Below are 14,919 nucleotides of genomic sequence, written 5' to 3'. Positions count from 1 at the left end.
TTTCACTCAAAGTGAAATAATATTTTTTAAATCAATTCCAGTTTGATTTTTGGAATCATAAGTGGGAGGGGTTGGGATAGGAAATTAATTAATTTGGGATTTGCTGAAATGGTTCATAGTTTTTCAAGTTTGAGTGTTTCCACTATTAGGGAATTTAAGCATCTGTGGATGCGCTGTGGAGCAGTAGGGATGGGGGATGTACAGAGTTGGACAAGTGGGAATTGAGTGATCAGCTACAGTTTCCATTATCCTTAGCCTGGTGGTTCTGAAATGCCCTTGGGTGTCAGTGCAGGGTACAGCGAGGTAGGGAAGGCATTAAGGAAGCAGGAGTTGAATAGAAAAGGCCAGTTAGGAGGCCTTGGTCAGTAGCTGCAGGAGGGAGAGGCCGGCGTACAGGGCACAGAGGCGGGGGAGGGTGTCTGGGTCCCACGCGTACTGGGGGCCCGATCTCTGCACTTCCAGGCCACTCAGGCCCACCAGGGCCTCTGTGAGCGTCAGTTCCTCTTCCCCAAGGGAGGAAAGCAGCTCAGGTGGCAGGGGGAAAACACCCTCTTTATCCTGGAGGAAATTCTGTTCCATTGTGCTCTCCACCTGGAGGGAAACAAAGCGGCATGAAAAGAAAGACCTGGAAACCGCTATTAGTTTCTCCCAACTCACAAAATCAACAAAGAGGGCTAACCTTCTCTCACTATAACCCCTTAGGTTACATTACATGACAGCTCTGCCTGGGCTTTTTCACAGCCTTGTAGGATGGGCATCACATTTATTTTTAGGCCCATTTTACAGAGGAGTGAATTGAGGCAGACTCAGAGACATTAAGGTTGACTCACATCACTTCACTAGGAATAAACCAAGCTAGAGTTTTGTCTCTTCTCCCAGGATCAGACTGAAAAACGCAGATAGTTGCCCAGAAACGCATTCCTCTACCTCTAGTTGTGAAATAGCAAACAGGAAGAAACATGGAGAGAAATGAGAAGTAGGCATGATCTCCTAGGATAAGATGGAGGCCCTGTAGGATGGTTCTGTCATTAGGTTAGATTGTATCTTTCCACCAGTTATAGCTGACTCCCTTCCAAAGTCTCCCTAACATCTGCCATTTTTTCTTACCAGCTTTAGCTGCACTGGTAGGATCTTTTTCTCCATGGATTTTACCAGCAGCTTCTGTTGGGCTTCATTTAGCTCTGGAGAAAAAAAGCAGAGGGAGAGATGTGTGTTGGTGCAAAGGGAACTACAAGTTCCAAATGGGTGTACTTCCAGAATTTCAGCATTCACTGATTTATATGTTCACCCACGGTGGAACGCCTGTTTTGGGCCAGGCACCTTTGCTTGGTGTGTTAGGTGAAAATCATGCTCACTCAAGAAACTTCTCTGCATTCTAGTGGAGAAGACAAAATAACGTGCAATTACAATATAGGCTGTGACAGGGGCCATAGCTGATGATCTACTTTGGTCTTGGTGTTTGAGGGTAGGTTTCTTCTTTTTTTTAATTAATCAATTAATCTGTCTGTGCTGGGTCTTAGTTGAGGCATGTGGAATCTAGTTCCCCGACCAGGGATCAAACCTGGACCCCCTGAATTGGGAGCATGGAGTCTTAGCCACCACCAGGGAAGCTCCTAGGGCAGCCTTCTTAAAGGAACAAACATCTCAGCTTACATGTGAAGGATCAGAGTGTTTTTCAAAGTGGGACAATGTTTCTTGCAGAGGGAAAAAGAATTCAGGGGTAAGATCAGAAGATGTTATCCTCAGATTAAAGCTATCAGATATTGAAATTAAAGTGCTGAGCTTAGTGATATGCAGAAGTTTTAAATATATGGCTGATAAAACTAGGGTTATTTCCCAACCTCTTTTAGCAAGACTAGGGTATGGTGACCATGTGAATCCTTAGGAATGAAACCAATTTTTTAAAATGTGGATATAAACTACTTAACTGCAATATCATTTGCCTGGCATTTATTTACTCATTCATTCATTTAAGAATTCATTTAGTGACTCATTCTTACTACTGAATAGATGTATAAATGAAGACCTCACTCCCCACTTACCTGTTAGGGCTCCAAGGAAATAGAGGATGGCATCCATAGCCTCCTTTGATAGCAGGACATTCTTTGGGAGTGCCTCCAGGGTCTCTTCATGTCCTTTGCCTAGAGCTCCTTCAAGCTGTGGGGAAAGCTGGGTGACTAGGAGAACATGGCGAGAGGGCACAGTGCCTGGCGCATGACAGTCCCTTGAGGTGTGTGTTAACTGTCTCCATTTCCTTGTTCTTTTTCAAGATATCAAGTCCTGAAAAGTATTAGACTCTTGGGTTCCTTGGTCCCTGGGTCTTGGACTCTGGAAAGGAAAGGTCCAGCCCCCTTCCAAAAGGAGGTCCTGCTGGCCTGCTGCCCACCCTCTGTTGATCAGGGGGAAGCCTGGGAATCATCACTGTTTGCCCATCTCCAGAGGGACACAGGGCACAGTGGTGACCCTGGCAGCCTGGGAGGGGGGCACTTGACCAGCCTTGGAGAAGTCATCCACTGTCGACTCCTCTGGCCACCGACCATCTTCTGCCAGGTCTGTGGGATCCCCCACCAGCTGCACCACCTACATTCTCCTGCATCTCCTACCCTTCCCTTGGGTCCTCACCGTGAGCTCCAGTTCTTGTAGCTCCTTTTTCTTCCCTAGGAGTTTGCTGAGGGAGCTGAGCAGGGAGCTCTTCCCTTCTGGGCTCAGTTTCTCCACTTCCCGGGTCTCCCTTTGAACCTCTTCTTTTAGGGTCCTGAAGTCCTCGTGTACCACCCCTGTGGGAACAGTAGACGCGGTATCCTCTTCATCAGTTCAGTATGTGCCCTCCCGGCGAGTCTCCTTCACTCAGCCCTGCTCAGGCCCCCAGGCTCTGCTGCCCCTGAGTTCTGCTCTCAGCTACAGCCTGGCTTCTTTTTTTGCTTGACCAAGGTACACAGTTATAACGTTATTCCCCAGACTTGACTTAAGGTGTTGAGTGGGGAGATGGGGAATCGAGGGGTGGGCCAGGACCCACAGTATCATCTAAACCAGGCATCCATTCCCCCTGAGATTCTAGGCTCCATCCCAGATCAGTAGACAACTGGCCTTCCTTTTTCTAGGACCCTCCGTAGAGTTGGGAAGGAAGGTCTATTTTCTCTTCGCAAGAGTCAATTGACAAAGTGATTTTGGTGACTGGATGAAGATCAGGAGGGGACTGCTCAGAAGTGTGTGTGTGCTGCGTGCCAAGTCACTTCAGTCATGTCCAACTCTTTGCGACCCTATGGACTGTAGCCTGCTAGGCTCCTCTGTCCATGGATTCTCCAGGCAAGAATACCGGAGTGGGTTACCATGCCATTCTCCAGGGGATCTTCCTAACCCAGGGATTGGATTCACGTTTCTTATGTCTCCTATACTGGCAAGCAGATTCTTTACCACTAGCAGCACCTGGGAGGCCCCAAGAGCAGTGGGTCTAAATCCAGGGACATGGGTTGGCTAGGGATAGCTTGAACCTTGGCCTGCCCCTCTAGGGGCCCGGCATCCTAGGAACACATCCAGCCTGCTTTGGAAAGAGTGGCTTCCTGGAAGTGGCTCCAAGCCCCACCACCAGGGACTCAGCACTTGTCTTCCTCTCCCTTCAGCCCAAGGTTACTTCCACTGCCTTCCTGCCAAAATCTAGGGAGAAACACAAAATTCCTTACCAACATCAGATGCCTGGATAACTGAAGGCAAAAAAAAAAATCCAATTAGAAGGCAATCCTCCCAAACAGTAGTCATACCCAGGGAGTGGGACATGAATGGAGGTTAGGGAATACATCCTGTCTCCTGGGATGTCCCAGCTGTCTTAAAGATACTCTTGTACCATTTGTGGGAGGCAGAAATGGGGCAGCAGAGAAGCTAAGGCATTGTGAAAAGGGGCACTTGGATTGAGTTGGCATTACTGTGACTCAGCAGCTCCTGCCCCAGGCGCTGGGCAGCAGAGACACAGATGGGCATGTGACAGGTCATTATTACCAAGGCCTTGAGGACAGAGGTCGGAGGCATCTGACCACCTGGAAGTCTTGTCCAAAGAGTTTCCCCCTTCCACTGCTTTCTTCTAAGCTATTGGAATTCCTGCCACGTTTCAGAGACAATAGTTTTTCTGAGATCTGCTCTGCCAGATTCCTTGTCAGTCCCAGAGAGAAGGAAAGAAAAACACTGGAGTTTTAAAATCCTATCAAGAAAGTTCCAGTGAAATGACAGGAAACACTTACGGGTGAACTTCTCATCTTCTGGCTTTTCTGAAGACAGAAACAACGCACATATGTCAGCATAAAACCTCTTTGTGTCTTTTTATCTAGAGCAGTTGTCAAGCCAGCTTTATCAGTGATCATTATAAAAACAGAGCTCATCCGCCCCTGCAATTTTGGGAACACACACTGTCTCCAGTATTTCTGCTTCCGATGGTGCCTTCCGGTCTCTTTCTGTTTCTCTGTCTCTCTTGGGCACATGTCTATGCCTCTATCTGTCTTTCCTAAAGCTGAAGATGGATATTTTTAGAGCCTTGGGAAACAAAGCCAGGGGGCTCCATGGGGGCTTCTGGTATACCCTATTAGAGGGTGCAGGATGTCAGCAGATAATGTCAGGGGTAGGGAGGAACATGTGGGAAGCCAGGAAGCAATTTTTACTTACCTCCAGGAGGGAAGGTGTGCATGTTATCATTGTAGATGTGTGGGATATCTGTAAGGAACAAGAGTCGGGAGGGCAGAAGGACTTTTAGTAGCTGCCCCAACTTTCTTTCTCTGGCCTCAAGCCCATGGACTCTGCTAAAGGATAAGAACCTATCTTTGAATACCTCAACATTATCCCCTGATCTGTCTCTACGGCTGGAAATAACCTTTTCTTCCTCTGTAAACCTTTCCGTATGATATCACTATTTTCTACTTTGCATTCTAGCCCTGGTGTCTGTGTCTGTTTCCTCCATCAGCACCAGACTTCTATTTTGTTTGGCCATGTGGCATGCCAGATCCTAGTTCCCTGTCCAGGGATCGAACCCAAGGCCCCAGCAGTGGAGGTAGGGAGAGTTAACTGCTGGACCACCAGGAAACTCCTGGCCCCAGAATTCTTGAGAGCAGAGGTTGTGCTTGTTCATCTCTGTACTCCCTTCTCCCTGCTAACAAAGGTGCCTAGCACTCAGGAGGTGCTCAGAATCCAGGGTTCCTCACTCCCAGAGCAGCCCCTACAGTTCTGTCTGTGGAGGTTGGACCACAATACAATATACTCCTTTACTCCTTCCCCAGTGTTGCCACAAGAGGGGAGCAGGATGCCTTAGGAGTGTGTGGGTAACTCTTGTCTGCAGGGGAAAACATGCTCACCCCACTCATCTTTGCCTTTGATCATCAGCTGTCTCACTCGAAATGCCAGGATGCAGCCCTTGGGGATGGTGACAGCCTCCTTGTGGTTTACGGATCCCTAGGAGTAGAAAATGAGGATTTGTGAGTCTGCAGAGATCCTACATGTGAGATGTTGGGAGTGAGGGGGTAAAGGGCAAGTGGAAGGCCAGGCCCAAAAGCCTTTGGGGAGATGAGAAGTTAGGAACCCTTCAGTGGTGTCCCTGATCACCTCTCCACCCCGTGTGGAATGAGCTTCAGAGCTCTTCTGCTCATTTCTGCTGATCACTCCTTTAATGACCTCTTTCTCTCTTCCGGGTTCAGACACATGAAGGAACTGGGCAGACCTGTTCATCACCTGCCTGTGCATCCCTGTCCCACTTTAGAGCGTCCATCCAGGCCCTGGTTCCTTCTTCCTCTTTGCCATCAGTCCCATGATCACCTCCTTCAGGAAGCCTTCCATGACTAATCCTTACTCCTGGTTCCAACTCAGCCCTTGAATATTTACACAGTATGTTGTTCAGCTGCTAAATCATGACTGTCTCTTTGTGACTCCATGGACTGCAACATGCCAGGCTCCTCTCTCCTCTACCATCTCCCAGAATTCACTCAAATTCATGTCCGTTGAGTCAGTGATGCTATCTAACCATCTCATCCTTTATCATTTCCTTTAGAAGCCTTCAATCTTTCCCAGCATCAGAGTCTTTTCCAATGAGTCAGCTCTTTGTATCAGGGGGCCAAAGTATTGGAGCTTCAGCTTTAGCATCAGTCCTTCCAGTGAACACTCAGGGTTGATTTATTTTAGGATTGACTGGTTTCAACTCCTTGCATTTTTTTTTGGATCTATACTTACACAGTATAGATATAGGTAAGTAAAGACTACTTATTTACATTGAATTTTCCAAGCCTGTATTCTCTGGCCTTTCACCTCTGTGTCTCCTTCATGAGACTGAGACCTTTCTGGCAGCAAGGACGCCTTTCTTACAGATTGGGAGCACTGTAAGGTGAGTTTCCCCTTCCCTCCTAGCTCCCTGTGGCAGCTGGCACACGAATCTACCCAACTGGGCACCTTGACCGTAGGGATGATTGGTTCCTGGCCAACTGGTGTCTGGACGTTGAAGAGCAAGGGGAGGGAGTGGGTCCTTTTCAGTATCCTGGGGCAGGGGGCGCGGATTGGTCAAAGCAATGCAGCCTCTGAGGGTAAACTCAGTGTAAGTGTGTGTGCGTGAGGCAAACCTGTAACCCCAACGGGGCAAAGAACGGGAGGGAGAAGCAGCCTTCGGCCTTGCCAGCTCTCTCCAGGGTCACCTCCTGCACGGTCTCCACCACTTCCATCACCACGTACAGGTTCTCTCCTCGGCTTCGCATCTCCTCCAGGAACGGGTGCTCTGCCATCAGCTTTCTGTGACAGGAGAAACCGAAAGGAACTGTCCAGAGCTTCTCCCCATCTGGGCCTTGCTCTTCTCTTTTCTTCTGTCATTCCCAGGAGTGAGGCATGCGGGTGTCAGGAAGCGTGAGGACTCTGGAGCAAGAAAGGCTGGAACCCAGCTCTCCCGCCTCCTGGCAGGGCAGCTTCTCTGAGTCTGGGTGGCCTCATCTATAAAACGAGGATAATGACACCGACCTCTGGGGAGGAAGAGAGAGACTGGGGAACCCTTGGGCACAGCCCTTGGCCTAGAATGGGGTCTCGTGGTTGTTTGTTTCTCCCTTGGATGCCCCTCTTTTTCCTCCCCATTCTTAGTTCTGTGCATCTCTCCTGGGGGGGGTCCTTTCTTACTCTCCATTTTTTTGTTTTGACTTGTGGAATCTTATCTCCTTGACCAGGGATTGAACCCGGGTTCCCGCCAATGAAAGCTCGGAGTCCTAACCACTGGACCATCAGAGAATTCCCTGCAATATAGAATTACTAACATGGCTAGGCTGCACATTAGATCTCCATCAGGTGCACTTTGACAAAATCCTCTCCCTCACCCTGCCAAGTCCACCCACTCTGTTGTCCTTGAGACTTTGCATCCATTCAGCCCTTTTCTTTCTGTCTGCTCCTCGGTACTGAGTTTCTGTCTCTGATGGGCAGTGGAACAAAGTCTTGCCTGGTCTGCCTGCCTTCCCTGTTCTTTGTCCTCTGACACCCTTCCTCCGTTTGGCCAGATTAATCATAGCACATCAGAGCATCGCCAGGTCTCCCTGGTGCCTGCAGCATAGACGTGTCCTTGACCCGGGTCCTCCATGGTCTTGGCTCTCCCTACATTTCTCCCTTGTTTTACTCTTACCTGCTTCTGCCAAACTGGCTATTCATGGCCCCTATAGGTTAAAAAAAAATGTTTTTTTTTAATGGATGGATTGCATTTATTTATTTATTTTGGCCACGCTGTGTAGCATGTGGGATCTTATTTCCCCGACTATGGATGGAGCACTTTCAAGGCCTAGGTTGTGGGCTGCCTCCTCCGCGAAGTCTGTCCTCATTTCCCCGACAAGAAGTCCCTCTGACCTGCCACAAAACTCAGGCAAAGCCCTCCTCTGGCACTTATATTTCTAGCCTTGGGTTAGAGTTACTGTTGTACATTTCCTCCCCCCACTCTGAAATCACAAGGCAAAGGTATTCTATGTAGTCCAGCAGCAAATAGAATGCTTTGTACTTAGACATGCTGAGTTAACTGCATGATTCCCCAAGCACCTCAGCCCTTTCTTCTTGCCTCCCCGGCACTCACTTCCTTTCAACCACCACTTAACTACTTAAAAAGTCAGTTCCCTTGTCAAGTCAAACATCTGAGGAAACCTGCAGACAAGGCAACTGCCACACCCCTTGTGCTGCTGGGGCAGCATTCCTGAGGTGAGGGTTGGGGCTGGGTGGGGGGCTTTGTTTATGCAAGGAAAATGCTGGGCTCACATCACAGTAGGGAGCATTTATGATTTCTTCCCCTTTTAGTGTATTTTCATAGAGTCTTATGGTAGGGAAAAAACCCTAGAGGATTTCATCGAACACTCATCATTTTTCAGGAGAGAAAGCTGAAGTGAAGTGACTTTTCCAAGGCCACGCAACTCATTACTGTGAAAATATTCATCCTCGGGGGGTGTTCGTGACAGTGGGGAGGTGGTATTGGAGGCAGTGGAAGGATGGGGCTGGGGTTGAGGGGAGTGGTTAGGAAATGCACCCATAGGCTGAAGGGTCATCTTCAAGAGCTCCTCTGGGGTGACCAATAGGTGAAAGTTCAGAGTGAGGGCCCTGCCCTTTGACTCAAAGCCCAGAGCACCCTTTCACCGCACAGCTTTGCCCCGAGTCTCACCGCTCCTGGTGCAAGGTCTCCAGAGCCTTGGGCGCCACACTCAGCGTCTGGACCTCCAGGGTGCTGTTCTGGGACAGGCCGGCTGTCCCCTTCACCTTGACCGTCTTTGGCACATCCACCTCTCCCTCCACTCGGGCGTCCAGCATATTCTTAAAGCCAAAGTTCCCCGAATCTGTTGGGTCTGCAGGAGGGAGAAGATGAAGGGGGTTAGGCTGAGGCGCTTCCTCCTCCCTGCCTCCTTCGAGAACTTTCTGGCTAGAGGACTCCCACCGCTGTCCCCTGGACAGAGACAGCTTCAGGTCCTCCGGGTAGGTCGGCTCTAGCCCGTCCCTCAGTCCCCAAGTCCGTGGCCAAGGCTGACCTGAAGGAGAGCTGCCAGGTTCGAGAATGTCCAGGAGGGTGTAGTCGGTGCGGATGTACCGGGCACCCCAGAAGAGGGCGCTCTTCCTCTTCCTCAGCACCAGGCAGAAGGGATGGAAGCGCTTGAAGTCTATGAGGCTGTCCAGGGGCGTCAGGTCCCCTCGAGGGTTAAGTTGTCTGGTCAGGGCCCGGGTGACATTTTCAAACATGGTCATTGTCTCTGTACGGGGAGGGAAAGTGATAAGTTGGGAGGAAGGGTGACATCTCCCACCAAGACAAGTCCATGGGCTCTGGGGTAGGGTGGCTCTTTAAAGACGCCTGAATCCTCAGGATGTCCGAGCTGAAAGGGACCAGAGGATTCTTCGTTTTATGGTGAGGAAATGAGGCCCTGAGAGCTGAAACAACCTGCCCGGCTGCAAGGCTGGCTAGAGGAGCCAGACCTCCCCTCTCTTTGTGAAGGGCTCTTTGCTCACTCCCTGCTCACTTTCTTCACGGACTTGGAGCCTGACTGGCACATCTCATTAATATGGAAGTAAAGCTCCTTTCACTCAGCTACGCCCACCTTGTCTCCCCACCAGTGAACTGTGAAAGCCACCACCTGGGGAATCTGGGGGAGGGAGGCAGCCACCACTTGTGCCTAGGAGGACCCAGGGAATGGTGCTGCTCACCCAGTTGCTCTCTCTTTGGGTGGGAGTCACTTCCCTATATCTTAATGTGCTCTGCTCCTGGCTCACAGCTATGGGTAGACCCGCCTCCCTCCAGGTACGACTCAACAGATCCAGACATCTTGATGCTCTTTGCTCTTGGCCCATCTGCTTGTAATACCTCCTCTCCCATCTAGAATCCCTGTTTGTCCTTTAAGACTCACTTTGGGTCACTCCTCTGTGACCCCTTCCTTCCCCGCTTCCAGCAGCCCGTGACTCTACCCCATGTCCACAAAGCACTGTGTACATGTCCTTCTGAAACACCTGCCACCTCATGTGGCTGTGACCTGTTTACCTGACCCTCACCTATTTGACCGTGACCTCCCCGAGGCCAGGAAGTGGGTCTTAGTCATCTCTGTGGCCTCAGCTCCAAGCACAGTGCCCAGTGCAGACGCGGAGCTTGACAAATGTGTGTGGAAAGAATGAATGAAGAGGTGAATGAAGAAATGCAGCCCTCTGGCTCAGATGGTAAAGAATCTGCCTGCAATGCAGGAGACACGGGTTTGATCCCTGGGTCGGGAAGATCCTCTGGAGGAGGGCCTGGCAACCCACTACAGGATTCTTGCTGGGACAATCCCATGGACAGAGGAGCCTGGCGGGCTACAGTCCATAGCCTCGCAGAGTCAGACAATGACTGAAGCAACTAACAATGGGAGACATAAGCTAGGATCAGAGGACCCTGGAGAGTGCGGGGCCTGCATTAGGTTCACGGCCTCCAGAGGTTCATGGCCTCTGGTCCCTGCCTTTGAGGTTCAAGTCCAGGTGTTTTAGCTGGTCAGCCAGCTGGCCCAGCTGAATTATCCCCAGGGGTGGAAGAGGACATACCAGCTGGCTGGAAACTACCTCACCACCCGCTGTGGGCACCTCACAGAGTCAGGGAGGCCGGGGGCACACTCACAGGTACACGGGGCCATTCTGCCAACCATACAACCATGCTCCAACACGCTTTTTTAATCCCTCATTCCTTGGAGGGCTCAGGTGGGACAGGCAACCTGGCCAGCCAGGAAAGTCTTGGGTGACTGCTGTCTCCTCCTCACCAGAGAAGTGCTCACGGGGCCACCTCTCCCTTCCCTCCCCAAGGCTAGTCAAGATTCCTACCCCACGGACTTCCCTGGTGGCCCAGTGGCTAAGACTCCATGCTCCCAATGCAGGGGGCCCCAGGTTCGACCCCTGGTCAGGGAAGTAGATCCCACGTGCTGCAACTAAAAGATCTAGCAAGACCCAGTGCAGCCAAATAAATAAATAAATGCTACAAAAAACATTTCTACTCCATTGGGCCCTATGGGACTCCTAGGCCCTTCCTATCCCACCCATGTTCTTGTTCACCCCTAGAGCCCCCCCTGCCCCCTACCCTCTGGTGTCATCAAGTTCTTACCAGGGAGCAGTGCTGAGTCCTATCTGGCAGCTGGGTCTTGGGTGAAGGTTAGGAGCCCTCTGGGCCTGTAGGCTGAGAGAATGACCGTCCCTCACCAGGTCAGGCTGTGGCTTTATGCCTCTGTGGAGGCAAGGATGTAGGCTTCCAGGGACCCCGCCTGCCCCAGTGACCCCACCCCTCAGCTGCTCCACTTCCGGGAGAACAGCATCAACCTGTTCCACATGCACCCTGCCCCGGCCCCTGGCCTCCTGAGGGCTGAGGGGATGGGTGAGGTGCTGCCAGGCAGGTGCCAGCGTGGGTGGGGGAGAGGCGGCGACTGAAGTTTGGCTTGATGGGCTGAGAAGAGAGGAAGGAAGGTGCCTTGGAGGGGGCTGCAGAGAGAGGCAGTGGGGACAGGCAGGTGTGTGTGTGTGTGTGTGTGTGTGTGTTCACATGCATGTGTGTGATGTGGGACAGGCATGTCTGTTTCATCATCATGGTCATCAGGAAGCATCTAGGATTCATGATGAGGCTTGTGGGTGTGATGAGGGGATAAGAAATCCTGTGTGTCCTCAGATTCCAACAACAAGCAGAGCAGCTGAAAAACTGTCCGCTGCCCTGTTTGTCAAACAGAGACCTATCTATGGCACTGCTGGAAGCTTATGTCTGTGCAGTGGGAGACGGAGATACACCAAGTGTTTCCCCGCATTGCTTCCTGTTCGGTATCTCCATACCTCACGTAGTATTGTACATACACATATACGCAGGCAGAGGCCCAGTGGAGCTAATGAAAGAGCCCACAATGTGTATTTGTCATGGGAATTCAGACTCCTCATCATTGCTTACTCAGGTCTTGCTCTTATCTCCTTTTAATTGAAGTATAGTTTTTGAAAATTTTATTGAAGTATAGTTGATTGACAATGTTGTGCTAGTTTCAGGTATATAGCAAAGTGATTCAGTTATACATGTATGTACGTATTCTTTTTCATATTCTTTCCCATTAAAGTGTACTGAAGGATACTGAATATAGTTCCCTGTGCTATACCGTAGGACCTTGTTGTTTGTCTGTTTTATATGTAGTAGTTTGTATCTGTTAACCCCAAACTCCTAATTTATCCCTCCCCATCAAAGTCTTGCTCTTATCTTAAATCTCTGCCTGGAAGGAATTGTGAAGGAGACTTTATACACATGACAGGTCCCTAGATAACAAATCAAGACACTTACAAGCAAGGCTCCTATGTTGTTGGGATCTGTGACTGTCCATCTGCACATAAACCTGAATACCACTGAGCCTTCATGCTCTCGCCTGGAGGCTCTCCTCAATATCACCTACCAAAAGTGAAATGTGACCTTGAAGGCCATGAAGAATAAGGTAGGTCTTCAGTGGAGATTTTCTTGAGGGGTTGGTGGTGAATGGGAGAGATTAGATCACATCACTCTCAGCCAAAGTTCTAAAAACTTAACTACTTCACCTTTATCCCCAGAGTCTCAGTCAGTATGTCAGTTGCTCCCAAATCTCTCTTCTCTGGGTCCTGAAACAAGACAAGACCTTGCCCTTGCTGGGCATCTGTTTCCTGCCTCCTATCTTTCTTTTTTAAATTGATTTTTGTGTATTAACTTTGTAGGAATACAACTTTGTGGGGGTTTTTTGTTTTTAATTATTACTTTAAAAATTTTTTGGCTGCACTGGGTCTTTGTTGCTATGTGCAGGCTTTCTCTAGTTGTGATGCATGGGCTTCTCATGGCGGGGGTTTCTCTTGTTGCAGTGCACCGGCTCTCGGGGGTGTGGGGATCAGTAGTTGTTGTGCACAGGCTTAGTTGCCCCCCAGCATGAGGGGTCTTTCTGGTGCAGGGATCTAACCTGTGTCCCCTGTATTTGCAGGTGGATTCTTAATGACCGGACCACAAAGGAAGCCCCCAACCTCATTTTTTTTTTTTTAAACTTTTTGGCTGCAACCTGTGGCATGTGGAAATCTTAGTTCCCTGACCAGGGATCCAACCCACACCCCCTGCACTGGAGGGTGAAGTCTTAGCCACTGGACCACCAGGGATGTCCTCTGCCTCCATCTTTCGGTTCACCTCCTTTTCTATCCACCCGTGCTCATCTTGTGCAGCTATCTAATACTTCCTCCTTCAACAGCTCTAACCATCACCTTAAGCAAACATCCCTTTTCCTTAGAAGAAAAGGTGGGAGCTGGAGTGTGTGGGAGGCCTGTCATTAGTCATGCAGTTCCCATCATGAGTGCACGTGTATGCAGAAATGTGTGTCTGTGTAATATCTTCTCCACGTCTCGTTTCCTGGTTCTTCCTGGATTTTCATCTTTTCCTCTCTATAGCTCTTATTCAGCACATGGACGTGATTCCATAGCAACCAGCATGTGGTCCTGGGCTGTGCAGTCTCCCATCCCTTAATAAGCTCCAGAGTAGGTGGCCCCACTCCCCACCCTCTTCCCAGCCGCCATTGCCTTGGCCAGACTTTTGGGAGTTTCTTCCTGGTGTCTATCTTCCTCCCGCTGACTGCAAGTCAAGGTTTCCAGTCCAGCTCGTTCTCCAAAGATTTGGAGAATAGTGGTTTCAAGAAGTCACGCCTGGGGACTTGCCTGGAGGTCCAGTGGTCAAGAATCTCACACTTCTACTGCAGGGGGCACAGGTTTGATTCCTGGTTCGGGAACTAGGATCCCACATACTGTGCAGCACGGCCAAAAAAAAAAAAAAGTCACGCCTGTACCTGCTCTCCCTGGGGACCCCCAAAATCCATCTAGCCAGCTTTCTCTCCTCTGACCTAGCAATATTGCTCCTTTATTTCTCATGCCATCCTTCTTTCAATCTGAAATCTACCAGGCCTGCTCCCACCTACCTCCATCCTATTGCTCCATTCCCCACACTGCCTGATGGTGTTGCAAGCTGGAGTCTTTGAGGGTTCAAGGCACAGAGAAGAAATAAGGGTTTGTGAGGCAGCCAGTTGAAGGTCTTGTGCTTTTGGCATAAAAACATCTCTGTCAGCTTGTCCCTGTGCTACTCCTCCCATCCACCCAGGATATCCTGTCTTTCTGTCAACCTCCCCCTCTACCCCACCCCCATCACTACCAGTTCCTTAAGAAAACCTCTGGTAAAAGCATTAGGAATAGACCACAGAATTCCTTTGGGGCTTCTCAGCTGGCGCAGTGGTAAGGAATCAGCCTGCCAATGCAGGAGATGTGACGCAAGAGACCTGGGTTCCATCCCTGGGTCAGGAAGATCTCCTAGAGAAGAAAATGGCAATCCACTCCAGTATTCTTGCCTGGAAAATTCCATGGACAGAGAAGCCCGGTGGACTACTGTCCATGAGCTGCAAAAAGTACCACACACACACACACACACACACACACAATCCCTTTAGGGTTCAGAGACTTCTTTTCCTTAGAGTCTTTGTTTATGTTCAGGGGAATCTGGGACACAATTGTACTGGAGAAAATTTAAACTGTACTAATGTGTAAGAACGCTTTAGGTCAATTAATAGAGATTTGTTGAAACAGGAGCCAGGGTGGGGCACCGTGCTGATGCAAGAAACAGGCTTTGCTCTCTATCTCCCTCTGGTGGTAAATTAGGGGAAGTAATGGGTGATAATCACCCCTGAGCTTTGCGCCAAGCTTGTGCTTTATGTGTCGCTGCTAGGAGATGGGGGATCAGCCAAGGGGATCAGGGAAGGGAATACACTTAGGGGAGGAAGCCCCAGCCACCTGTTCTCTGAAAACCTGACCCATAGAGTGCACTGCAGACCCTGCAGATTATCCATTTTCTTCATTTGTGTGTGTGTGTGTGTGTGTGTGTGTGTGTGTGTGTGTGTGTGTGTGTGTGTGTGTGTGTGTGTGTGTGTGTGTAGGAGATAT

The 14,919-nt window shown here is 49.9% G+C and overlaps 1 protein-coding gene across 4 annotated transcripts; it reads right to left on the bottom strand.

The window, feature by feature from the left end:
• GSDMA (gasdermin A) lies at positions 1-11,227 on the bottom strand. 4 transcript variants are annotated; one of them, XM_043904447.1, is made up of 12 exons: positions 11,072-11,227; positions 8,994-9,212; positions 8,633-8,813; positions 6,585-6,750; positions 5,334-5,430; positions 4,651-4,698; positions 4,233-4,259; positions 3,681-3,701; positions 2,623-2,777; positions 2,043-2,157; positions 1,108-1,181; positions 1-591 (listed from the first exon to the last, which is right to left on the bottom strand). In XM_043904447.1, the coding sequence occupies exons 2-12, from the start codon at positions 9,205-9,207 to the stop codon at positions 349-351; spliced, it is 1,341 nt and encodes a 446-aa protein (XP_043760382.1). In that variant the 5' UTR covers positions 9,208-9,212; positions 11,072-11,227; the 3' UTR covers positions 1-348. The 4 variants fall into 4 exon arrangements, with proteins under 4 accessions (XP_043760382.1, XP_043760383.1, XP_043760385.1 ...); XM_043904448.1 differs by lacking the exon at positions 3,681-3,701; XM_043904450.1 differs by lacking the exon at positions 4,233-4,259.
• Between the last annotated feature and the right edge of the window lie 3,692 nt (positions 11,228-14,919).

This window comes from Cervus elaphus, chromosome 5 (assembly GCF_910594005.1).
Source record: "Cervus elaphus chromosome 5, mCerEla1.1, whole genome shotgun sequence".
Lineage (NCBI taxonomy): Eukaryota > Metazoa > Chordata > Mammalia > Artiodactyla > Cervidae > Cervus > Cervus elaphus.
This window is presented reverse-complemented; position numbering and strand designations above follow the sequence as displayed.